Source organism: Lycium barbarum, chromosome 3 (genome assembly GCF_019175385.1).
Source record: "Lycium barbarum isolate Lr01 chromosome 3, ASM1917538v2, whole genome shotgun sequence".
Taxonomy (NCBI): Eukaryota; Viridiplantae; Streptophyta; class Magnoliopsida; order Solanales; family Solanaceae; genus Lycium; species Lycium barbarum.
The window spans coordinates 124,474,062-124,498,663 of NC_083339.1; the positions used below are offsets into that span (position 1 = coordinate 124,474,062).

The 24,602-nt window shown below is 34.9% G+C and overlaps 3 protein-coding genes across 5 annotated transcripts; 1 reads left to right on the top strand and 2 right to left on the bottom strand.

Moving 5' to 3' along the window:
• Window positions 1–6,383: 6,383 nt before the first annotated feature.
• LOC132632251 (probable calcium-binding protein CML18) lies at window positions 6,384–8,806 on the top strand. The gene is made up of 2 exons (XM_060348107.1): window positions 6,384–7,180; window positions 8,581–8,806. Exon 1 carries the CDS (start codon window positions 6,689–6,691, stop codon window positions 7,172–7,174), a length of 486 nt encoding a protein of 161 aa, XP_060204090.1. The 5' UTR covers window positions 6,384–6,688; the 3' UTR covers window positions 7,175–7,180; window positions 8,581–8,806.
• Window positions 8,807–8,977: 171 nt separating this feature from the next.
• On the bottom strand, window positions 8,978–13,349 carry LOC132632250 (binding partner of ACD11 1). The gene is made up of 5 exons (XM_060348106.1): window positions 13,142–13,349; window positions 11,825–11,928; window positions 11,566–11,641; window positions 9,921–10,004; window positions 8,978–9,833 (listed from the first exon to the last, which is right to left on the bottom strand). Exons 1-5 carry the CDS (start codon window positions 13,145–13,147, stop codon window positions 9,276–9,278), a joined length of 828 nt encoding a protein of 275 aa, XP_060204089.1. The 5' UTR covers window positions 13,148–13,349; the 3' UTR covers window positions 8,978–9,275.
• Window positions 13,350–17,077: 3,728 nt separating this feature from the next.
• On the bottom strand, window positions 17,078–20,865 carry LOC132632252 (heat stress transcription factor A-1b). Of its 3 annotated transcripts, none has more exons than XM_060348109.1 (3): window positions 20,466–20,865; window positions 18,009–19,317; window positions 17,078–17,495 (listed from the first exon to the last, which is right to left on the bottom strand). In XM_060348109.1, the coding sequence occupies exons 1-2, from the start codon at window positions 20,691–20,693 to the stop codon at window positions 18,037–18,039; spliced, it is 1,509 nt and encodes a 502-aa protein (XP_060204092.1). In that variant the 5' UTR covers window positions 20,694–20,865; the 3' UTR covers window positions 17,078–17,495; window positions 18,009–18,036. The 3 variants fall into 3 exon arrangements, with proteins under 3 accessions (XP_060204092.1, XP_060204093.1, XP_060204091.1); XM_060348110.1 differs by having other exon boundaries at window positions 17,078–17,722; XM_060348108.1 differs by having other exon boundaries at window positions 17,078–17,381; window positions 20,466–20,864.
• Window positions 20,866–24,602: the final 3,737 nt, after the last annotated feature.

Sequence of the window (24,602 nt, forward strand, 5' to 3'; positions counted from 1 at the left end):
CATGTCCTCATGCAATTGCTGCTCTTCACCACAAGAGGTTGAACCCAATGGATTACATTTCTCAGTGGTATTCTAGAGATACCTATATGAAGACGTATAGCTACTTTATTCAACTAGTTCTGAACTTGAAGATGTGGCCACCATCCACAAATCCTACTGTTATACCACCTGAAGTGAGGAAGATGCCAGGCAGGCCTAAGACTGTTAGGAGGAAAGAGGCAAGTGAACCCAAAAAAATAGGAAAACTCTCCAAAAGGGGGGTTGAAATGACATGCAGTAAGTGTCATACCCCAGGTCATAATAAAAGGAAATGTCTTAGAGATCCTACAACTGCTGGCCCAAGTGCAAGTGCTTCTGCTGGCCCAAGTTCAGTTCCAAGTGCTGGCCCAAGTGCAATTGCAAGTGCTTCTGCTGGACCAAGTTCAGGTTCTGGCCCAAGAAAGGCACCTGCTCCAACTGGTAGAGGAAGGGGTAGGCCAAAGGGATCAACTGAAAAGGTAAATAATTTCACATACTTCATGTACAGTTCAGTGCTGAACTAGTTGCTAATATTTTGGTATAATTTGTAGAGTGTTGCTACTAAAAGGCCAAAGATGGTTGGAATGGGAGTGTTGCACACACAAAGTGGAGCAACTATCATCAATGTAAGACAGTTCTATGTTTAATAATTAACTAACATTTTCTGAAATTAAGTACCACTAACAAGTAGTTCTATTCATTTGAGCAACCTGGATTGCCAAGTGAAAGGGTTCGAAACATCAAATCTAGTGCAATTGTCACTGGTGAACTGCAGCACAAAGCAAGTGGTGGTGTGAAATGGAAAGGAAGACAAGCTATGACCTCCAGGCAGCTTCAACAAGGAAGGAACAAAAAGCAGAGTCAAACCAGGACTATAGCTGTACAAATGAGCCAAGGCAGCACCACTGGCTTGTGAATTTGACCATTCCAGCTTTACTGACTGTTTTTGGCAGCTGTGACTGCTTTGTGGATTTGTTTATGTAGTTTTTTAAATACTTTGTTTAGGCAGCTGTGAGTGCATTTGGTTGGGGTTAACTACAGGCAAAATACATCAAATCTATATTTTGGGTACAGTTTAAGTTGTGATTTGATGTATTTTGCCTTAACTATATGTAGTGGTTTGGTAGATATGACTGCATTTAAGTTTTTTTTGGGCAGCTGTGACTTCACTTGAATTGGAAGTTGTGACTGTATTTAAGTTTGTTTTGGGCAGCTGTGACTTCACTTGAATTGGAAGTTGTGACTGCATTTAACGTTAGTTCTTGTCTATGTAAAGTCACTCTCTTTTGATTAATGGGTATGCAGCTGTGACTGCATTTAACTTTAGTTCTAAGCTGTTTTGTTTGATTTTATCGTTGGCAGTTTTGTTAGCCTTAATTGTTGGGTTGAATGGCACTGATTTTGATCAGTTTTGGTCAAGTCTTGGTACACTTTTTGAAGTCATTGTAATCTGTTTTCAGAATTCAAGATTTTGACCATTTCCTTTGGCTTTTTTAAGTGAGGTGGTTGGTGGTTAATGCTTCACCCAATTCTGCCTTCTTATTAAATCATACTTCTTCCACTAATTCTCATTGCAACCCCTCAAACCAAAAATGACTACCATCCTAACAACATTTGAGAAGAAGTTAACAAAATCATACGTTGACAAGGATGACTTCATATTTCCGTCCCATACTTTCCAATTCCTTCCAAACCATGACCGTGAAGCGATTGTTCTTCACAATGCTCACGCCTACTATATGCAATATGAAGTGGGTGCATATAAGCGTCTTTGCCAAGGATGGAAGGCGTTTGTTGATGACAACGGACTGCAAAGAGGAAATGTTTTGGAATTTCAAGCTTTCGAGGTCAGCGGGCGCTTATGCTTCTTCGTTAATAAGAAGGCACCGGAGCTCGTAATTATAGAATAGGTCTCTTTATTTCTTTTCATGTTTTATGCCTTCGATTAATGAAAGTTCTTTCAATGTTAAATGAAATTTTGTCACTGTTTTATGCCTTATACTTACTAATTTTGCAAAGCAATTGCACAAGACTAAGAATTGTACAACAACAACATTACATCCAACATTGCCATTTCATTTCACAAAATGCCAACACTAACAAGTTGTTTACAACACTAAAAAGTGCAACCCCGCTAACGATATGCCAAACTACAACAAGAGCTTAGGGCAACTTCATTGAAACACCTCTAAAAAAAAAGTTTTGAAATAGAAAACTTACTACTACAATACAAATACACAATAACGAAATCAAAAGAACTTTCTCCCTTTTCTTGGACTTAGCCAACTTGCTCTTCCACTTCTTCTCTTTTTCCTTCATCTTCTTAATGTCTTCTCCAACATTTTCTAGTTGAATTTCTATGTTGTTCATATCAATTTTGCTTTCCACGGAGTTTGTTGATGGAGAAGGCTTGTAATCATCTTTTCCAAAAGCCTCCAATGATGCTTCAAGTTCACCAATTCTTCCCACCAATTTAGGAATAACAAATTTGGATCTTGGATCAATGTCAGCATCCTTCCAAAGATAAAAATCACATGATCTAGCACCCTAAAATGTAATAAAATCAATAAAAAAAATCAGTCTTTCAACTCTTCAAAGTTCAATATTTGAAAGGCAAATTCACTTCTTCAAAGTTCAATTTTTGAAATAAATTTCACTTACACCATAATATGGACAACTCCAATATCTTCTACCAGGGTTCCTTGGAGTCCAAGAAGTCAACAATGGCAAAAGAAATCCATGTTTGCATCGCACATCCTTCAACTCATGATCATCCTCTTGCTTACAAAACTTACTTAAGCCTATTTTAGCCATTGTATAACAATCTTTAATAGAAAAGAGAACAAAAAAAAATCAACTTAACCAGTGCTCCATACGAAATAAAAGAGTACAGACAAATGCAACCAACCAAAAAAAAAAGGGTGAATCCGAGCGAAATACAGTAGAACAAGCTAAATAAAGTTGAATTTACTTACCTTTGATTCAAAAACAACTGGTCTTGAGCTCTGATTTGGGCGTGTTCTTCAGCAAATTTAGGGGAGTTGCTGGCCTTAGGGTTCTAAACGGGTATGGGTAAATGTGGGTGGGTGAAGTAAATGTGGGGTGGGTGAAAATTGGTTTTAACCGTGTTATTAATTAGGATTTATCAAGTTATTTTCCATTTTTTTAAAATTATAATGGCCCTTTTTACAGCTCCAACGCGCTAAAAAATGTGGACAAATACGCGCCTGAGTTTTGGTCTGTCGAGGGGTAATTTAATTTAGTTTTAACAAGTTAAGGTGTGTAATAGATCGCTCGTATAGTTTAGGTGTGATATCGACATTTCGGGTATAGTTCAGGGGTGTTTTGATGTATTTTGCCTTATGTTTTTTGACATTCAAGTATAAATAAATCTAAGGTTTAGATTACATCTACAATTTTTTTTTTATAAATTTAACTTTTTAGGTCCAGACTTAGCACGGGTCAAATGCCACTAGTATGGTCTATATAAGTATAATGTAAGTGGCTCAAAATAAAAAATAAAAATAGCGGTATTCAATAATCGAAATCGATTTTCAAACAATAAGATTCATCATTATCATAGCTTTATGTTTTTCTTTTTTGAGCTCATTCTTATCGATTTTCAAACAATAAGATTCATCATTATCATAGCTTTATGTTTTTCTCTTTTGAGCTCAATTCTTATTGGTGCACTTGATTGAAAGTAAAGTTATTTACCTAGAAGAATAAGGATTAATTCTCACTTGATATATTTTTAAAAACATATAATCTGGATTAAGTGTGTAAATATATGATTTGTTTTTCCCTATAAATTCTAAAGATATTTTTCTCTCAAATTATGTGTCCATTTTATGTGAAGGATTACTGTTTGGAGAGTCAAATAATTCTTTTTTTCACTACAATTTTCTCTAGCTTTGTTTAAATTTTTTGAATCATTAGCTATGTTGACTTATAATACTTTTCGCGTAGTTTTCGAATATATATATTTTTTTATTTTTTTTAAATCTAGGAAATAGTCTACGTAAATATTAGGATAATCTTTTCATAATTAGCAAATGTATATTGGGCATGATCTCTTCCTTATGTATAGTAATTAGGTCCTATAATTTAGCCTAGTATTATGCTGATAGTTAGATACCTACTCTGTATATAATGACTTTCATACATCAATACAGATGACAGATTGATTTCCTACAAGAAGAAGTAGTTTTTTTTATTATGCGGGTAAAAATGTAGTTTATCTCTAAAAGTACTTTTTAAAAAAACATGTTTAAGAAAATAAACTTAGAAATACTTTTTAAAAGCTTGACCAAACACTAATTATTGTTCAAAAGTATTTTTCAAATTGATTAGTCAAATACAGACTGTTTCTCACTAAGTACATTTTAAAAAACATTTTTAAAGAAAAACATTTTTCAAAATTAACTAATTTTAAAAAATTGGCCAAACAGGCTATCGGTCTCCAAACTCGTCCCTCCTTTGCGCCACACGTACCTGAATTTTAGTCACTAATTTATCACGTAGATAAACAGACGTCTTCCATTTATAAGCTTACCAAACAAAACAGACGTATTTCATTTATAAGTTCTATTTGATGGAAGAACTCTCTCTGGGTCATATCTGGGTAAGTTGCCAAAGTTGAACGAACAAAACTTAGTAAGACATCCTTCCACTGTTTGGATACATAATTTATGTAAATGATTATTATAAATTAATTCAAAGGCTTACTTGATACCTTTTGAGAAACTATCAAAATTGCCATATTTCATGATAACTTTTGCTTTATGTGCGGTCATTGTGATAATATAAGGGCCAAAAAAATTTAAATATAAAAGATAATATTAAGATTTAAACTAATACTTTCTCCGTCTCAATTTATGCGACAATCTTTTCATTTTAGTTAGTCCAGAAAAAGACATAATATTTTTCCATATTTAGTTACAATTTAACTTCAAACTTCCCATTTTATGCTTAATGAAATGATTTATATCCACACAAATTTTTATGGCTTATTTAGACTATAAATTTCAAAAGTATTCTTTAAAAAAAAAAAATTGCTCGGTCAAACACTTTCACATGAATTGAAACGGAAGGAGTACATATTAGTATAAAGTTTGACTTTCGTTGGATGCATAATTTTGCATGATATAAGGTATAATAAAACATTTTAAGTATTATATTTTTATGTACAAAATGTATAATATTGTGGCATTCAAAAAGAGTTTCAATTCTAACAAAACTTATTAAGTAGAGATGAAGTTAGATAGGTTCACTTTTTCAAGTTAACGAGCGTGAAATTGCTAACTCTTTAGTTTTCTTGAACTTCTTCCCAGTATATCTTTTCATGGTTTCATCTCTAGAAAGAAGTCTCTATCTGTAAAACGATCGAATCACCTTTTTTCATGACTTTCCTAATTGCCCTGCGGCTTCACCTTTTCTCTTCCATACTGGATTGTGTTCAAATTTGTGCCCTCTCATGACAAAGATGTTATGTTAACACAATATAATATTGGTCATTATGTTTTTTGACATTCAAGTATAAATAAATCTAAAGTTTAGACTATATCTACGATTTTTTTTATATATATAAATTTAACTTTTTAGGTCCGGACTTAGCACGGGCCAAATGCCACCAGTATGGTCTATATAAGTATAATGCAAGTGGCTCAAAATAAAAAATAAAAATAGCGGTATTCAATAATCGAAATCGATTTTCAAACAATAAGATTCATCATTATCATAGCTTTATGTTTTTCTTTTTTGAGCTCATTCTTATCGATTTTCAAACAATAAGATTCATCATTATCATAGCTTTATGTTTTTCTCTTTTGAGCTCATTCTTATTGGTGCACTTGATTGAAAGCAAAGTTATTTATCTAGAAGAATAAGAATTAATTCTCACTTGATATATTTTTAAAAACATATAATCTAGATTAAGTGTGTAAATATATATGATTTGTTTTTGTTTTTCCCTATAAATTCTAAAGAATATTTTTCTCTCAAATTATGTGTCCATTTTATGTGAAGGATTACTGTTTGGAGAGTCAAATAATTCTTTTTTTCACTATAATTTTCTCTAGCTTTGTTTAAATTTTTTGAATCATTAGCTATGTTGACTTATAATACTTTTCGCGTAGTTTTCGAATATATATATTTTATTTTTTAAAAAAAATCCATAACCAAATTCATAATCAAAATTAAGTATTTTGACCATCATACCCGGACTCCTTCGCATAAATTGAAACGATTATAAATTTCACTTTTATAAAAGAAAGGAAAAAAAAAAAAAAAAAGACGGGTGGCGGGTAAGGAGTGACCGAGTGAGGATCCGCGTGATAAGCTCAACTAACTTTTTTAAATTTTGAAAAGAGAGGCAAGGGATGAGTTGACGGTTTCTCTTACCTTATCTGAAACTCCCAATCATCGAAAGCTCCATCACAAAATTAAAATTAAAAACGGAAATAAAATATACACGCGTTACATACCTTCGGTTACGTTCTTCATCATTTGTATGATTTGATCAATTCACAGATCCGAATTTTCCTCATATTTCCGCCAAAAATTCTGAATAATTTTAGCAGAGAGGTTTTATGCTCCTTACCAATTCTGAAAGCAATTGGAATAATCATTAAGATCGTTATTATTAAACAGGAGAGAAATTTTAGAGATCATGAGCAGAGATGCAAAGCTTGACGATGATCAAATAGCGGAGCTTCGTGAGATATTCCGATCATTTGATCGGAACAACGACGGAAGCTTAACGCAGCTTGAACTCGGATCATTACTCCGATCCTTAGGTTTAAAACCTAGTAATGATCAATTAGAGGATTTAATCCAAAAGGCGGATAGAAATAGCAATGGTTTGATTGAGTTTTCGGAGTTTGTGGCTTTGGTTGCACCGGAACTTATACCAGCGAAATGTCCGTATTCGGAGGAACAATTGAAGAAGATATTTCAGATGTTTGATAGAGATGGAAATGGTTTGATTACGGCTGCGGAGTTGGCTCATTCAATGGCGAAGTTAGGGCATGCGCTTACACAAGAGGAGTTGACTGGGATGATAAAGGAAGCTGATAGGGATGGTGATGGTTGTATTAGTTTTGAGGAGTTTGCTCAGGCTATGACTTCTGCTGCGTTTGATAATTCATGGACATGAAAACATGTAAGCCTTTTTGTTTCTGGTTTGTGCTGTTTTTGGTAGTTTGATTCCTTTTTTGATTAATTTTAGCATATAGTACTAGAGTTTGTTCAAGTCTTTGGCAATTAAAATGGCATTGGAAAACTGATAGCCCTTGTTGTTGTTGGATGTTCTAAAGATACAAGTATTGTCCTTATGGGGCAATTAGTGAACACGAAGCATCGTTATATGTGCATCTCCTCTTCACATGCTTGAATCGTCTTAGTCTCGTCTCCCGCATCTTGTCCACAACTGAGGTCACTCCTATCTGGTCTCAAATATCTTCGTTCCTAATCCTATATCTCCTAGTATGCCCATACATTCATCTCAACATCCTCATTTCCACTACTTCCATCTCCTGGACGTGTGAGTTCTTGACCGGCCAACACTCCGCCCCATGTAACATACCTGGTTTAACAACTACTTTATAAAGTTTAGCTTTACGTCTAGTGGCACATTCTTATCACATAAGACATCGATCAAAGTATTAAATTTCAAGGGCAGCACAAAAGAAATACTGTAATTTCTATTGTCGACTATCATATTTAAGGTTTCAATATATTTGAACCCGCTTGATTAAAATTCTAAGTCGGCCACTAATTCGAATTGCATTAGCTTCATCGCCATAACTTTGGGTTGGTCTCATGGCCACTGCTATCTAGTTAGATCTTTTCGGGAAAAAATGAAGACATGAGTATTGGCTTTTAGGAAATAATGCAATTAGTGGGGAATATCAGGATTTTCCCTAAGGGATTTATTATATAAAGAAGTAACTATACGAAGAAATCAAGCAGATTCAAGACATAGTATGTACAGTATACAGAAGAAGTTTTGGACCTATTTATGCATTCAGAGGCAGATCTAGCATTTAAACTCTAGGGATTCAACATTTTAAATTTTTTAACATTAAACCATTATATTTCTTAAGTCAGATTTCATATCTACTATTTATTGTAATTTTAGTAAATTTTTACACATAAATTATACACCCATCGTAAATTTGGGGTTTCTGTATGCATAGTATTCTCCGATGAAGAGGTGTTATTCGACTCTCTTTGAACAAAAGTTTGCATGCAATGCGTGGTGTAGAATTTCTAATTTGTCGGAGGCACGAGTCCTCCGAAGTTCACATTTCTGGGTGCACTTCACTAATATGTGTGAAGCTGTTCTCGACGACAGTTGTTCGACTCTTTGTCTTTTTTTTTTTTCTTTTCCAAAAAGTTGTTGGACTCTTCATCTGATCTATTCAGAGTTGCAAAAACTAGTCATCTTCAAGCTTTATCCGTAATCAATTAGTTCATATCTGATGGTTGATAGATGAATTGCTGATTTTTTTTGGCAAAAGTTGATTGATGAATTGAATATTTCGAAAATTAACCATGCAGGTGAAAGAAAAAGAGACTGGACTAGGACAAGAACTCATTTCAATCAACAAAGCTGTCTGGTGGGAATAGATGGGAATGTTCCAATATGAGTTCATAGTTCAATTTTTTTTTTTTCAAATTTTGCCCCACTTTATTTTGTTTTTGTTTATTGTTTTTTCTTTTGGTAGGTAAGCTTTTGTAGCAAAACTCATCATTACAGAAATGAAATGCATTTGGAAGGATGAAACAGAGATCTACAGCAAACCACTCAAATCCTGTGATCCAGACACATTTTCTCTTTTAAGTTCAAACATCCTCTACCCACCCCACTCCCAAAACATGTTTTCAAAACCGTTTACTAAAAAGGTTTTCCGAATATAAATTAAAATCAGAACCAACGTAAAAGATAACAATGATGTGATGACGATAGGACGTCTCCGAACCCTTTCCTGTTTAACTAAAAATTATTCTTTATCCGCTATGTTCAGCAGTTCTACTTCCAAAAGCCAAATTACCAACCCAAAGGCAAATATTTGACAAAGACGAGAATTTGACAGGAATTCAATGGTCCAGCAACTATTGTTCTATGCATCAAACTTACAAGGACGTTTTTCATATAACTAGCATATCTAAGTATCTAACCATAACGCAATGACCAGCTAAAAGATCAGACAAGCGGAATAGCAAATAGTTTTATCAAATATTTTTGCATAAGCTTAGAGAATTAGACCCTTAGGTGAAGATGGCTTGGTGGGTTCCTCCGGTTTTGGGGACTCTGTAAAAGCATGTATAGGCACATAACCTGCTGCTGAATTTCTTGCCTGTTCCTCTTCTGTCATCTTTTCCTTCGTCTTCTGGCCCACTTCCCCTGCAGCCTTGGTGACCTTATTGAAAGCACCAGTAACCCAAGATGTCCCTGTCAAAATATATCTGTTCTTCATGATGGCAGATCCAGCGTTGCTAACTGTCTGCTCAGCAGCTGCAAAAGCTGATTTTGTTTTTTCAGTAACTTGGAATTTCTGGTCCATTTCTTTCGCTTTGTCATTCAAGACTGTTGCTCCCATATTGATTTTCTCACTGAGGCCAATTTTTTGGTCTAAAGAAGCAACTTTGGCTGAGGCAGTGGATATGAACTGGTGTTTCTCATCAAATGTCTTGGCTTTGTTAACTGCATCCTTGCCCAAGATGAAGCCTTTTGCCAACATGCTGCTCACAACATCTTCTGCCTTTTGAATAGCAGATCCGCCACCAGCTGCATTAGCAATCTCGGTTTCCTGTGTGTATATATAAGAGGCATACACCGCGTTAGGGACTACCAGACAGTACATAAAATCCAGAATGTCTGTATAAATTATACAGACCTTGATTGGCACTGGAGCTGAAGGAGGCAGCTCGTAGTCAGGTTCGAGGGCTATTGTGACAGACTGATCAACAATTGTTGCTCCCTGGAAACCACGGATGAGTTTATCAGTTTAAACACGCACAAAAACAAAACAAAACAAAACAAAAAAATGCAAAAATACGGAAGCTAAACCTTCATCCTTCAAATCAAAGCGTAAATGCAAGCTAACTGAACAATCAACTGCAATTTTCTAAATGCAGTTTATCTGTATCACTACCATGCTGCATAGCTTCTTAACTACAATTTCCTCCCTAGACTTTCTTCTGAAGCATTTTACTCCTAGAACCCTTTTGAAAAAATATAGCTACAGTGACTCGGAACAAAACTTAAATGCCATCAAATGGCAGAGCGAAAAGGCCACATATACATCAGCTGGGCATAGGGTTGCTTCAAATCAGTTCTTTTTTGGTTCGCACAATTCTCTGGCAGAACTGGTGTGCTTCAAGACTTCCAACAACTTTTGGGCTAGCAGTTACCAATTGTGCCATCTAGGGTTACGCAAAGGAAAGAGAACTGGAGGGGATCATTCCCCTAATCCTTCAATAGCACATAAGTGAACGACAGAAGAGAGAAGGGGTATAAAATAATGAAAACTGACACCTAAAATCCAAAGATGAATTTGAGGAGAGCTTCACATCCCCCTCTTCCAGTGCCTCCTCTCAAAAGAGATGCAATTTTCAACAAGCTCATGCATTTTAAAAGTGAAAATTTTCTAACAGTCAAATGATTGTCTGTATCATGGAACACAACATCAAACGATACGAAGCACAAACTACAAAGCCAATCAGATGCCTCTTTCCGACTTCTGTACTGATACGAAGGCTCCAACATATAAGCTGAAATATAAATGATCAATGGCGGTGCTAAGTATTACATGGACGGATTAACGCTAATGGTATCTAGTTTTCTAACGGTCTTACAAGTTTATAGTGGCCGCCACTTAAAATTTTACTTTAGCTATAGAAAGAAAGAGCATAACAGGTATTAAAGGGCAGAGCAAATTTATTCCAGCAACACACTGTACAGGGAAACACCTCTAGTATTAATCAACATGCAAACCTATCCTTGGTGTAAATGACAATTATGGGCCAGCAGTGAAAAGAAAATGAAACAGAACACCAAGGATGGACCAAAAGCACAAACTACAAAGGCCAAAAATTCTAGATACTACATATAAGACTCAAAAGATAACTGAAAACACCAACCCAGTGAAGCAACTGTTTCAACAATCTTCTAACAAGAACCTCAATTTGTTTGTCATTGTCTCATTCGATAAAACAACAAACCTCATAGACAAAATATATGTAGAGACAAATAGTGAAGAGAATAAATTAGAAAACAAATAAGGGGCTTCTATCACTTCTGATAAAGGATGCTTACAGATTATAATCAGGAACGCGTTGTCTTTTATGGAAATGCACTCAATGGACACAACGAAATTCAAATGACAATATATATTTTACAGCCCTAAAATCAATCATTCATTAAGAAACTTACAAGCATTTTCTGCATCAAATATGTAAGACTTGAACTAGAAAAAATTATTACAGGTATACAATAGAGATTTTACATAGGACTCCAAAGGACAATAAAAGTAAACTTACAGAAAGAAGAACAGCAGTTTCTGCACCCTGGGGATCCTTGAATGTGACATATGCAATTTGAGATCGCTCATTCTCACTACAATAGCCAGAAAAGTAACTTGCATAAAGCCATAAAAGAAACCAAAAAGGAACTAACATTATATTAACTGCTTTCATTTTCTCAAGAGGCAGGTTTTCCCTGATCTGAAAACACGCGTAGATTGAAAGCAGACAAGAGGAGAAGAGAAAAATGAAAATATTTTCTATTACCAACACTAACCTCATCATCTCAACATAGTCAATATCCCCAGAGAATGAAAAGAACTCCTTGATATCTTGCTCCGATGCACCCAGAGAGACATTGCTCACTTTCACTGTTTTCGCCTATTATGATGAATAACTAGAAAGGATTAATACGACTTGACGACGTAAGGGAAAAGGTCATGCATCATGTGTGTTGGTTTTCCCTTTTTTCCTTTTGGGAAGGTTAGTTGAGTATCCTGCAACTTTGACAACATTAAGCAAGAATTTTCTCACATATGGATTTACTCGTGAGGAGGAGAAAAGCGTGAGGAATGGAGTTATTTACACAAAATCTTCTTAGAGTGTACGATTGACATTACCACATATTATCAAAATCCATTAGGACGTAGGATATTTTTTTTTCTTATAACTGAGAAATCCCAGTGGGCCCGTGGTATCACGGCTCGAAACACTGTGGATAATTGGTCACACTAAGGAATAGGATATTGAAGTTTTCTCTTCTCATAAAATATTCAGTTTAATCATTCAGTCCCAGATACTGCCTTCCTTTTAGAAAATGAACTTCTTTGTGCATTAATCATTCTACAGAAGCAATGACTCGTAATAAAAAAAAAACTGAGGCCACGGAGAACATCATTAGTTACTAAAAGCACAAAATATGAGGGAGAAAAACATCTCAGAATATTCCCAAATACACTTGATCCTCAAGTCTACTCAAGTCCAATAAAGGACCTCATTATTTTTCACTTATCAATAACTCCAGTCCCGTCTCCGGTAGCAAATGAGACTAATGGTCTGGAATCTTCCAAAAACATTTTTTTTTATAAAGTAAGGTAATAATCTTCCAAAAGCATTTAATTCGACATTTCTAATGTAACTCCTAAAAGTACAGAAGATAGGAGTAATAATCTTCCAAAAGCATTTTAATCGACCACAAAAGGCACTCAGATACCAAATCAGCTACTACGATTAGTTAATTGCTCGAAAACAACAAGAATCTAAATACACAACTATGTTATATAAGATCTATAGTGATAGCAAAAAAATTACGATGATGAGCGCTACATTGTCACACACTTTCTTACAGATTTATATAGGTCTAGTTATCTAGGGTATCATCACAGTGCAATTAGAACTGCTGACTTCATTTGAAGAAGCAAATTCTAGGGCATTTAAATCGAGAACGATTACAAACTTATTCCCGTACTAATAAACTAAAAATGAATTCAAACAAAACAAATCGAATCAAATATAACAGTAATTCATAGAATCTAAACAGATCAAATTGATTCGCACCTGAAAAAGAAAAAACGAGAGATAATGAACTACTCACCGACATCGAATCACAATAGCAGTATTCAGTTATTTGAAGCAAATAAATGAAGTAGAAATTGAGGGGATGTACGTATGGTATAATAAGAAGGAAATTAAGGGAAGTTGTTTTGTGCTTTAAGATATAGAGAGGTTTACTAGCCGTCAGGAGAAAAGGGTACACTTCAAAACGTCAACGTCGTGTGACGTGCGAGAGGGATAAATGGGAAAATGGACACGCTGTTTTCGTTTCCGAGGTTATGAGATGTTTTTTGTTGCTTTTGCACCCAGACTTTTTATAAATTGTACTCCTGAACTGAAAGTAGCTTTTTTTCCTTTTCAATAAGTCCTTACAGCACAGTCCGGTGCACTAAGCTCCCGCTATGTGCGAGGTCCGAGAAAAAATTGAACCACAAGGATCTATTATACGCAGCCTTACCTTGCATTTCTGCAAGAGGCTGTTTCTACGGCTCGCTTTTTAATAAGTCCTTGCAGAAAGGAAATGAAAACGGCGTACTCTTCTTCCTTTTTCCGCCCCCAATATTTAGTAGGCGTTTGGCCGTGGAATATGAAATCATGATTTCATATTTTAATTTTAAATTAATATTTATTTATACAATTTACATAAATTTTTAATTTTAATTTTATATCATGACTTTAAATTTCAAATTCTCCACCCGAATCATGATATCAAATTATTTTAAATGTAAAATTTAATCCATAAGTTTATATTTTATAAAAAAAGACCCATAAATTAGTAGATATAATTATCAACTATGTTTACTAACCATTTATATGTAATATTAAAAGACCCGCAAGGTGATAGTATATTTATAACAAAGTTACTCTTATCAATCATTTACCAATTGCATTTACTTATACAACTCATGTTCAATTTTCCTTTTTGTTGAACTAAAGTTTCACTTGATGTTGGTACTAATTTTGTTATGAACTATAATTTGCTCATTTATAAAAATTGTATAAGAATTTAAAAGTTTTGACGGTTTTTACAACTTGTGAGTTTTTATGTCTATTGAAAAAAATACAACTTAAGAAATTCAAATTGCATGTCCAAATAAAACTTTAATTTCAAATTATCATGATTTCAAATCACTAATTTCATATTATAATTTTAAATCATGTCCAAACCTCTCATTTCTCGAAGAAACAAGTTACTGTCAGAAGGATAGTTTTTTGCTTTATGCTCATATTGTGCAGGGCTGGTTATATGTTGAATAAGAAAGTTTTTTGACTTTAGATTATTTGGTTCTTTGGAGAAAAAAAAAAAAAAGAGGAACTCCTCTCCTTTTTTGATAAAAGAAAAAAGGAGCTTTATAGATCCTATATGTGACATTTTTTCTCTGCCATTTCACATTTCGGAACACATTCTTTATAAAGATAATTTTCACATCTTTTTAATCCGAAATCGATGGGGATAGGAAAGATTTTCCCTTTTGTAGGATACCCCAAAAAATTTAAAAAATCAGTCGAAATCAGCTGAGACATGCAACTCAGAACATTAAGAACAAGTAACTATGAACCACATTACCGAAGTGTAGATCCATCCTCGCCCCCAACCATCCCAAAAGCCAGGTACTTTTGGAATTATTCTGCAAAGAACTATATGTAACTGCGGATATAGCACGTCAATAATTCATCTAAATCCAATACTTTTAGCGAGGTGCATAAATTTACGTGTAAATATTCACTAAAATTACAACACATAATAAACAAAGACCCATAATTCTATTTAATGAATTCAATGGTAAAAATCTTTAAAGCTCAGCTCATAAGACTTAAATGTCTGTGTCATGAACTCGTAATATTTATAGTTTATACCATTATAATTAGACAATAAACACCTATAATATTATCGATGTCTAACTTGAGAGTTGGGAGCATAGGCCTGAATATTAGTGTATCCTTGTGTTCAAATAGAAAGCTTAAGTGTTAATCTATCGATTACATCAATATAGGAGCGTAATGATGCATCTATCTTGGCCATTAAGACAAACGAACTCCACAAAATTGCAAAATACAAGGCAAAGACGTTTGAAAAAGAGCAAATAGTTAATAATGGAATTAATGGAGTCAACAACATTTCTACATCACAAAGAATACTAGTATATCCTTTGTGTTCAAATAGAAAACTCAAGTGTCAATCTATCAATTACATCAAATATGGAAAGTAAAAATTATGTATCTATCTTGGCCGTTAAGCCAAATGACCTCCACAAAATTGCAAAATACAACTCAAAGACGTCTAAAAAAGGCTTTCCTTTTTTCGCTAGATGACAGAACCATGACGAACAAAAGATGTCACTGTAGAAACTAAAAGACTAAACCTCAAGGCATAAGGCACCTTCCTCTTTTCTTTTTCTTTTTTCCAAAAAAGAAGTGATCAACTATAATTTTTGAGCTGGAGCGGATGGTTATTTTATCAAAATAACATTTACTATTAGAACGATGGAGCAGGGGATATAAACCATTGTTAGAAGTTACAATATTCCTAAGTCGTCGTGCAAGAATTTTCAAAGGAAATTACGATGTGTTGAACCACTTTATTCATTACCGTACAATTTTGGGTTAGATGCTCATGGTCTTTCACATGCTATCAGAACCAAGCTTTAATGCTTATTCTATCACTAATTTAGGCTTCCTTTATCAAGCCAATCATCGAGCTTATCTGAGCTCCTCTTACCCCTCCCGGAATTACTAACTTCATTGATCACTAAACGTAGTGAAGGCACTAAATTATCCAAAATAACTGTCCAAACATCATCCAAGCTTCTCCTACCTATAGATTTTTCTCTCCAGACACTCAGCAATGCAACAGCACCCGCATCAAAAACCCAAAAGTTCCAAGTTTATTTTGACAATCTTCCTTCTTTTGGAAGACTAGGTCAAGAGGATACAGATTCCTGCCTATGGTAAGGTTTACTACAGCAGGGACGTTCTTCCTTCTCTCGAGACTAGAGGTGCTCACTTGCTCTACTAATCAGGTCCAAATTCAGCCCCCCCCCCCCCCCCCCCCCCCCCCCCCCCCCCCCCCCCCCGCGCACCCCCAAAAACACACCACCTGATTTAGCGAAAGAAAAAAATAAAATAAAGCCATTTAAGCACAGGCTGGAACTTGAACTAGATAATGATGATTCAATACGAATGACCATAGCGGGCGAACCAAATATATATGCCTGATCTACTTTTCTACTCTGATCATGTAAGATAGTTGACACCTCTCAATCCCAATATTATTTGATGAAGGATTCTATTGTCATACAGAAAATATAAGTCATCAAATATATTTAGTCTTACGTCCAGTCGTGATAGAAAAGGAGCTCTTTCATCTCAAAGTGAACTTTATTTTCAAACATGACATATAGGCCCTCAAAACATCTAACAGTACAGTCTCTACCTCAGTGAGAACTTGACCAGCATCACGTCAACAGCTATAAACTTAATAACAACAATCAGTCCAACATGCTTTACCCTACCCGGCACCTAAAAGGAAAAAAGTAACTTTTTTGTTTTTCAAAAAGGAGTTAAAAATGAACAGGATGACTTTGGAACCAGTCTAATCATGAGTTGCTTAATCCAAAGTTAAATTTCTTCAATTCCACTGCTAAGAAAGCGAACGAGAGAAGTTTGAATGGACCTCAAGGACCCATTTTCACCCCCTTAGAAGAAGTTAGTTTTCTGTTAACGAGTAGAAACCAAAGTAGATGCTGCCACCTCGAAACCACCACAAATGTTTTGGCCATTCAGAGAACTATCAACATCAACCCAACAATAAGAAACATAGATAGGGAACAAGTTCTCATAATATGCTGAGAAGAGGATCATCCATTAGTGCGAGACGCTGCTTGAAACAACCACTGCATTGAATACAAGCCTCACGATAGCAGACAATTCAATATGTTTGAAAGAAAAACAAGGCTTTCATTCATCGAGCTTCATCTTCATTGAAATCATTGCATTATATAAACAGCAAAAGTTACATAAAGATCCCCTGCAACAATTTCTTTGCATCCCTTTTCACTTTCTTATTAAGTAAACAACAATTTAGCATTCTTTTTTAACTAATCCACTGTGCCACATAATATACATACAAAGAGTCGGAATAAAATGCATCAAACTAATACAAGATCAGGCACAACCTTTTTCCTTGTGGGGATCCCCCTTTCATTACTCAGAACATCATTAGTAGTGAAGATCAGTCTTTCAAGAGAAGCTGTTAATGCCCAGCGGTTTAGAACATCCACCTGACAAAAAAAATGTTACCACACGGCAGAAGTTCAATGCTCTGCACCCTCTAGAAGTTCACCAGACTTTAGCAGTTGTGTTCAAGGCAGTATCACAGTGATGCAAAGAGTACCCTACCTTATAAAGATGACGGAGTAGAACATAAGAGTAATAATAAACTAATAGAAGTATTGAAACCTGATCCAACCTCACGATGTTTGTGATACACCCATTTAATACAGTATACTGAGGCATATGATCAATGAATTATTTTAGACCCCACAATGTAACAAGAATTATATCAAGAGGAGATTTTCAAGATATCACCATGGTGTTAACAAGTCTACATAACCGCATATATCTGTACATTGAAAGTGAAACAAGAATTATATCAAAAAGAAATTTTCAAGATATCAACATGGGGTTAAAAGTTAGAAAATCACATCTATCTGTACACTGAAAGTGAAATTCCTTTAGTTAAGTCACACATACATACAATAGGTCTGACATGATAGATGGTGAAATCATTGGTCCTAAAAAGCCCTATTTGTATGGCAATTGAATTGAGGAAAAACAACCCAAATAGTTGCAGGATCTGTAATCTGATAGGATAGCAATAAGGTCATAGTGGAGGACGCAGATTTTACCTCTGTCATTGCAAAATACATGAAATCATCAAATCTGGGCCCCTGAGGAAAGAAGCCCCATCTGTTCAGTAAGATGATGCATGTGCGTTAGTTTATCCCAATCATTCTCTTGAACTCCAAGGAAATCATCTTCCTTCTCTAAACTATCTTCCACTGCTAGGGAACCAATCTCATCTGTATCCTCAGTTAGAGGGCTTGCAGAGAGAATCTGGTCCCAGAAAATATCATTAATCGCTGGAAGCTTAGGCATATCATCCAGCAAAACATCGCCATCGGTGTCTGCCGAAAATCCATCAGGGACAACTGTCTTTAAGCCATCCAAAATATCTTGAGTTGTGTCAATATCTGGCACAATTCCAGTCTCAGACATCTTAAGGTCAGTTGTTCCAAGAGTATCATGTCTATTAATCCTCTGTTCTTGAGAAAATTCAGGCAAATCATGGACCGTGTGAGAGTTAACGGCATCAGTTTCAGGTAATGCATGAACTTTGGCCTCCCCAGGAACCACAGTAGTGGAAGATTGGGTCTCAGACATGAGAGATGAACAAGGGTTGAATGGAAATCCTGAATCTGACATTAGGTGAGACTGTGAAGAAGTTGAAAGTACTTCTGAGAGGGTAACCCCAGAAATACGACTGGATGTACCGCTACTGTCTAGAGCATTTTTAGGCGGGAGGGGATCATTAGTCAAAAAGCCATTTGTGTTCTTAAATTTGTTGTCCAGCCTCCCAGGTGAATTTATTTTCAAAATCTGCCGCAGCAATGCTTTTGCAGCCTCATTCATTGAAGGTTGATACCTGACTACCTGTCCATCTCGCAAAGCATTGACAGGATTGCATTCAATATTTTCTTCATCCTGCTCAGGAAGTCTCCTTTTCTTATTCTTCCCAGTAATACGTCTGTTATTGTCGTTCTGTTGATGTACCAGTTGGGCTACAAAGCCAGGGGTCTGCATGGCCTTGGCAAGGAATGACATCATTTGTTGTTGCCTTTTCTCCATTAATTGAACACGCTGCCCAACAGTCTGCAACTGGTGATCCGTTGCCTGCTGCTGCTGTCTCAACTTAACCAGCTCCTGCATAAGAACATCCTTATCTCTTTTAAGCCTTTCCACCTCTTCCTCCATTCCGAACTTCCCCACTTCAACACAAGATGCAACAGATACATTTTGCACTTGGGGAGCGGTTTGTTGATGGCCCTGCACCTGAGAGGGTTTTCGCCTGCTTATACTCTTCAATAGGTGTTTGCAGCCTCTAAGAAATCCCTCATTTGCAAATTCCCAGCGATCCGGATCAACCTTCCTGAAACCCTGATTGATGAAGGGGGAAAGCAAACTATAAAAAGAATTAATGTTGCCCAACGGGCACAAGGAGACTCCATATCATAACAAAACATAAGGACAGAATACACAGCAGTGGCAGAACTACACTCCACAAAAACCGTAGTCACAAACAAATCCCTGAAATCCATCTATTACTTAAAACATTTTTATTTTGAAATTGGTAACTGTTAAAACCTTCTTTTTTTTTTTTTGGTGACAAGTTCTATTACTTAAAGACATTTAAACTCGGTGTGGCAAGGCAAGGGAGGTTAGCCACTGATGGGGGTAAAGGCATGGGACACCTACTCGAAGGAATATTTTCATCCCAGTTAGTTATATAGTCCCCTTGAACAATTCAATCAATCCTAAGCTTCCCCCCGAAAAGCACAGGCAGAGCTAGAGTATGGCCTACAGCTTCGGCCGAACCCGGTAGAGCTATGTCTATGCCTAAAAGACCCATCACAATTTGGAATCATTGAGTTTAAATCAGATGTGCCATTTTTGCAATTATTTCTCAAATTAGAAGTACTAATTTCCTTTATCCTTGTTAAATCAATTCCAGATACACTCGGAATAAACTTATCAAATGGAACTACTCTACAACTATTCCCACAGAAAACTGGCAATAACCAAATAGCCAACTAAACGACTGATTAAAATGACCCCTAACTTTCTATCTACATATATGCTAGGCCCACTCATTATCAGTTCAAGTAGACATAAAATTTGCAGATTACGATTCCAATTTGCAGGAATGACAGGAGCACGATGGACCTGTAACCTTTGCATATAACAATCTAGTTCTGGTGATAATAACACCATTCAGACAGAAATTTAACAGCAGTTTCAATTTATTTATAAGAAGCATGTTACCTTTATCAAAAAAATTTATTTATAAGAAGTTTAGCCTACTAAACTTCAGGGAAAAAAAGAGCTAGAGAAGCATTTAAATCAGTACAAGCAGAGGAAACAAAATATCTTAGTACTTTAAACCTAACAGGAAATTTGCAAAAAATTGATTAGTTTCCTTTTTAAGAAACCTGTGATTTAGGGTTTAAGGAAACAGTTCGGACACAATCATAAGGAGCAAGAGAAGAGAAGTAAGAATCAGAGGAACGAAAAAAAGATGTACTAACGTAAGTATTCAACTGTCTGACGAAGCTGGAGAAGTTATTGTGCTTGAAATACTTGGGCAAAATATCTCTAGCAAATTCCGGCACATTCCACACAACAAAGCTGTTGTTATTCTTACTCCACGACACCACTGAATCAGTCGATGGATCATCCACCATATCATACGTCTTGCTCAGAAAAGGCGGCGGTGAAGAACTCCCTACCACCGTATTCTCATGGACTCCCTCCATTTTCTCAAGCGATTCCCAAACTCAACAGAAAGAAATATACAGCGAATCAGAATTTACAAATGGAAGTATTGAGATCCGAAGAGAAGCAGATAGATGAGAAGTGCTGTTGTGCAGTGACTAAAAAGGAGACTGAGTGACTGGCACCAAGCGGTGGAAATACGAAAAGGGTGCACGCTAGAAGGGTCTTGAAGCTGTTGATTTGCGCCAGCGAGGCATCTTCTTTTATCATTTGTCCCTTTAGTTTAACGAAATTGTTTTAAGGAGCTTATTTGTTGCGGGTATTTGTGAAGTCATCCAAACTTTGTATAATTTTAGTTTCTTGCGCCACGAAGCAGGAAAAAACTCATTTAGGTCCCTGATTATTGATTTAGCTGGGCAGGGAGGGGGTAGTTAGGCGACTCAGAAATTTGTGAAACAAGAAAGAGAAGTTATACTCTAGGGGGTTGTTTGGTTCGCGGATTAAGTTATTCGGGGATTACAGTCCTGCATTATAATTTTTGGATTAATTTGTTCCACCTTCATATAAGATAAAATAACATCTTTTGATTGAATAAGGTGTGATGTCCCAAGATTAAGTTTGAAATTAAATTTATATTTTGTTTGATTGAAAATATAACTAATTCCATTATAAATTTATATCATTAACCAAATAAAATATAAATTTAATATGATGGGGTTGGTTTTTTCATTTAATAAGAGCATGAAGCGTAACTTTTTAAAGCTAAAAATGAAGTTATTTTTTCTTTTGGATTGTGGTGGTGGTGGGGGGGGGGGGGGTGGAGATAAATATAGCAAGTTTTAACGGGTAAGTAGTAAATATAGCTCTAAAGTATAATTGTGGGGTATATTATTGAAAAAGTATAACGGAGGATAAATATAACTTATTTTCGATAGTAGAAACCCTTTTCCATTTCCTAAATACAATTGTATCATGTGCTTTATATTGCAGGCCAGAGGTATGTTGGAAATATATATTGAAATCAGGCTATTTTATTGGTTGGTAAGTGTTTTAATGTAGTCAATGGTTGTGTTTTTAATTTTCATGAAGGCATTTAAAACACTTGCAATATTGGGAAAAAAATACTAATAATATATTAATGAATTATAATTGCGAGCAATATGAATGAGATCAATGTGGTTTTCTGACTTCAAATTGTCAGCAATTACGATGAAAAAATACAATTGCTTTTTCGCTCTTGTTGTCCTACCAATTATCAAAATGACAAATTACTAGTATTAGAATGATATTTAAAGCTAGTAATGTTCAAATTTAGAATGTATAGTTTTTGATCCATCCCATGTGTTAATTAATTGAAATTTAAATCAGTGTGCAAATCAAATCTTTAAGAAACATGATTTGCACGTGTTTTAATTAATTTGAACTAAAATGCACATGATTTGCACGTGTCTTAATTAATTTGAAACTGTCAATACAGTGGAAAAAAATTAGCAATTAGGATGAAACTACACGCGAATCTACAAAAACAAGTTTGTTTATTTTGTCATGGACGTATCGAGATGCAAAGAAAACCAGGAGAGGAAAAAATGTGATTTTTGACATCTACATAACGATTTCTTATTGGCTTAGGTTGAATCACCAGGATTCAAAAGGAATACCTTCAAAATGCATTATCCCACATCAGTTAAAAACCACAATTTAGGGGTTTTGGGGTTCCATATAAAGAACCTCATTTCATACTATTTTACACACACCTACAAGCTTTGACAATACAAAACCTAAACTTCTGAGTTTATGGCAAAGTGATCTGACTAGAATTGGAATACATTGTCTAATTTCTCTAATTTTGGGATTTAGTTTAAAATTTTCTTTTTTCTTTGTGGCTGAGTGCGATTGTGGAGGAAGCCCAAGGTCCCCAAATCCATTCTCGATTAAAGGCTACACAAAAGAAAGGCAATTTTGTTTCCTTCTTTTTAATTTCTGTAATTTCTTGTGAGTTTTTATGTGTTTATTTAGTTTAGTTAAATTCTAATGAGTATGTGCAATATCAGAGTACACATGTTAAAGTCTTGTTCGTTTCCCAGATAGATCAATCCGGTGCTTAAGCATTAACTGTATGATTAGGATTATGTGATGTTTAGCATAAACTGGAATTTTTTTATAATTTGGTTATAACATTGGCTAGTTTAACATAATTAGAAGTCTAGGGAATGTGATTAGTTACTTGTTCATCATTGTCTAATCATAAAGGGTTAATAAACCATAGTCTAGGATCATAAAGGGTTATGAACTAGCTAGTTTTAATGGGTAAGGAGTAAATATAGCTCTAAAGTATGACTACAGGGGTATATTTGTTGAAAAAGTATAAAGCAGGACAAATATAACTTATTTTTTATAGTAGAATGGCAAATACGACCCTTGTCCATTTTCTAAACACAAGTGTATCATGTGCTTTATACTGTGGGCCCAGAGGTATGTTGGAAATATTGAAATCAGACAACTTTATTGGTTGGATAAGTGCTTTAATGTAGTAAAGGTTGTGTTTTATTTTTATTTTCATGTAGACATTTAAAACACATACAACATTGGAACAAATACTATTAATATATTAATGAATTATAATTGGGAGCAATTTGAATGAGATCTTCAAAATGTCAGCAATTACAATGAAAAAATACAAATGCTTCCACTGCTTTTCGCTCTTCTTGTCCTTCCAATTATCAAAATGACAATTACTAGTGTTAGAATCATATTTATAGCTAGTAATTTTCACATTAGAATGCATAGTTTTTGGTCCTTCCCATGTGTTAATTAACTGAAATTTAAATCAGTGTGAACATAAAATCTTTAATAAACATGATTTGCAAGTGTTTTATTGAATATGAACTAAAATGCACATGATTTGCACGTGTCTTAATTAATTTGAAAAGATCCATTGAATGGGAAAAATTAGCAAATAGGATGAAACTACATGCGAATTTACAAACACAAGTTTATTTAAATTGTCATGGACGTATCGAGATGCGAAGAAAATCAGGAGAGGAAAAATCGTGATTATTATCATCTACATCACGATTTCTTATTGGCTTAGGTTGAATCACCAGGATTCAAAAGGAATCCCTTCAAAATACATTGTCCCACATCGGTAGAAAATCACAATTTAGGAGTTTTGGGGTTCCATATAAAGAACCTTATTTCCTATTATTTTACACACCTACGAGCTTTGACAACACAAAACCTAAACTTTTGAGTTTATGGCAAAGTGATCCGACTAGAATTGGAATACTTTGTCTAATTTCTCTAATTTTGGGATTTAGTTTTTTTTTTTTTTTTTTTGTGGCTAAGTGCGATTGTGGAGGAACGTCAAGGTCCCCAAATCCATTATCGATTAAAGGCTACACAAAAGAAAGACAATTCTATTTCCTTCTTTTTAATTCTTATAATTTCTTATGTGTGTTTATTTGGTTTAGTTCTAGTCAGATTAGTTCAATTCTAATGAGTATGTGTTATATTAGAGTACACATGTTAAAGTCTTGTTCGTTTCCTAGATAGATCAATATGGTGCTTAAGTATTAACTGTATGGTTAGGATTATATGATGTTTAGCATAAACTGGTAATATTTTTCAATTTGGTTATAACGTTGGCTAGTTTAACATAATTAGAAGTCTGGGGAATGTGATTAGTTACTCGATCACTGTCTGATCATAAAGGGTTAATAAATCATAGTCTAGGATCATAAAAGATTAATAAATATAGCTAGTTTTAACGAGTAAGGAGTAAATATAGCTGTAAAGTATGACTGCAGGGGTATATTTGTTGAAAAAGCATAACACAGGACAAATTTAGCTTATTTTTTATAGCAGAAGGGCAAATACGATCCATTTCCATTTTCTAAATACAAATGTATCGTGTCCTTTATACTGCGGGCCCAGAGGTATGGTTGAAATAT

Bases quoted from the DNA above. Each gene is read 5' to 3' on its own strand.
- LOC132632251 (XM_060348107.1), top strand. From the start codon at position 6,689: ATGAGCAGAGATGCAAAGCTTGACGATGATCAAATAGCGGAGCTTCGT.
- LOC132632250 (XM_060348106.1), bottom strand. The intron at 11,642-11,824 runs GTTAGTGTTGGT...TGGCTATTGTAG, and splicing joins GACTATGTTGAGATGATGAG to TGAGAATGAGCGATCTCAAA. The intron at 10,005-11,565 runs GTAAGTTTACTT...CGTGGTTTCCAG, and splicing joins AAACTGCTGTTCTTCTTTCT to GGAGCAACAATTGTTGATCA.
- LOC132632252 (XM_060348109.1), bottom strand. From the start codon at position 20,693: ATGGAGGGAGTCCATGAGAATACGGTGGTAGGGAGTTCTTCACCGCCG. The intron at 19,318-20,465 runs GTTAGTACATCT...TTCATCAATCAG, and splicing joins TCAGACAGTTGAATACTTAC to GGTTTCAGGAAGGTTGATCC.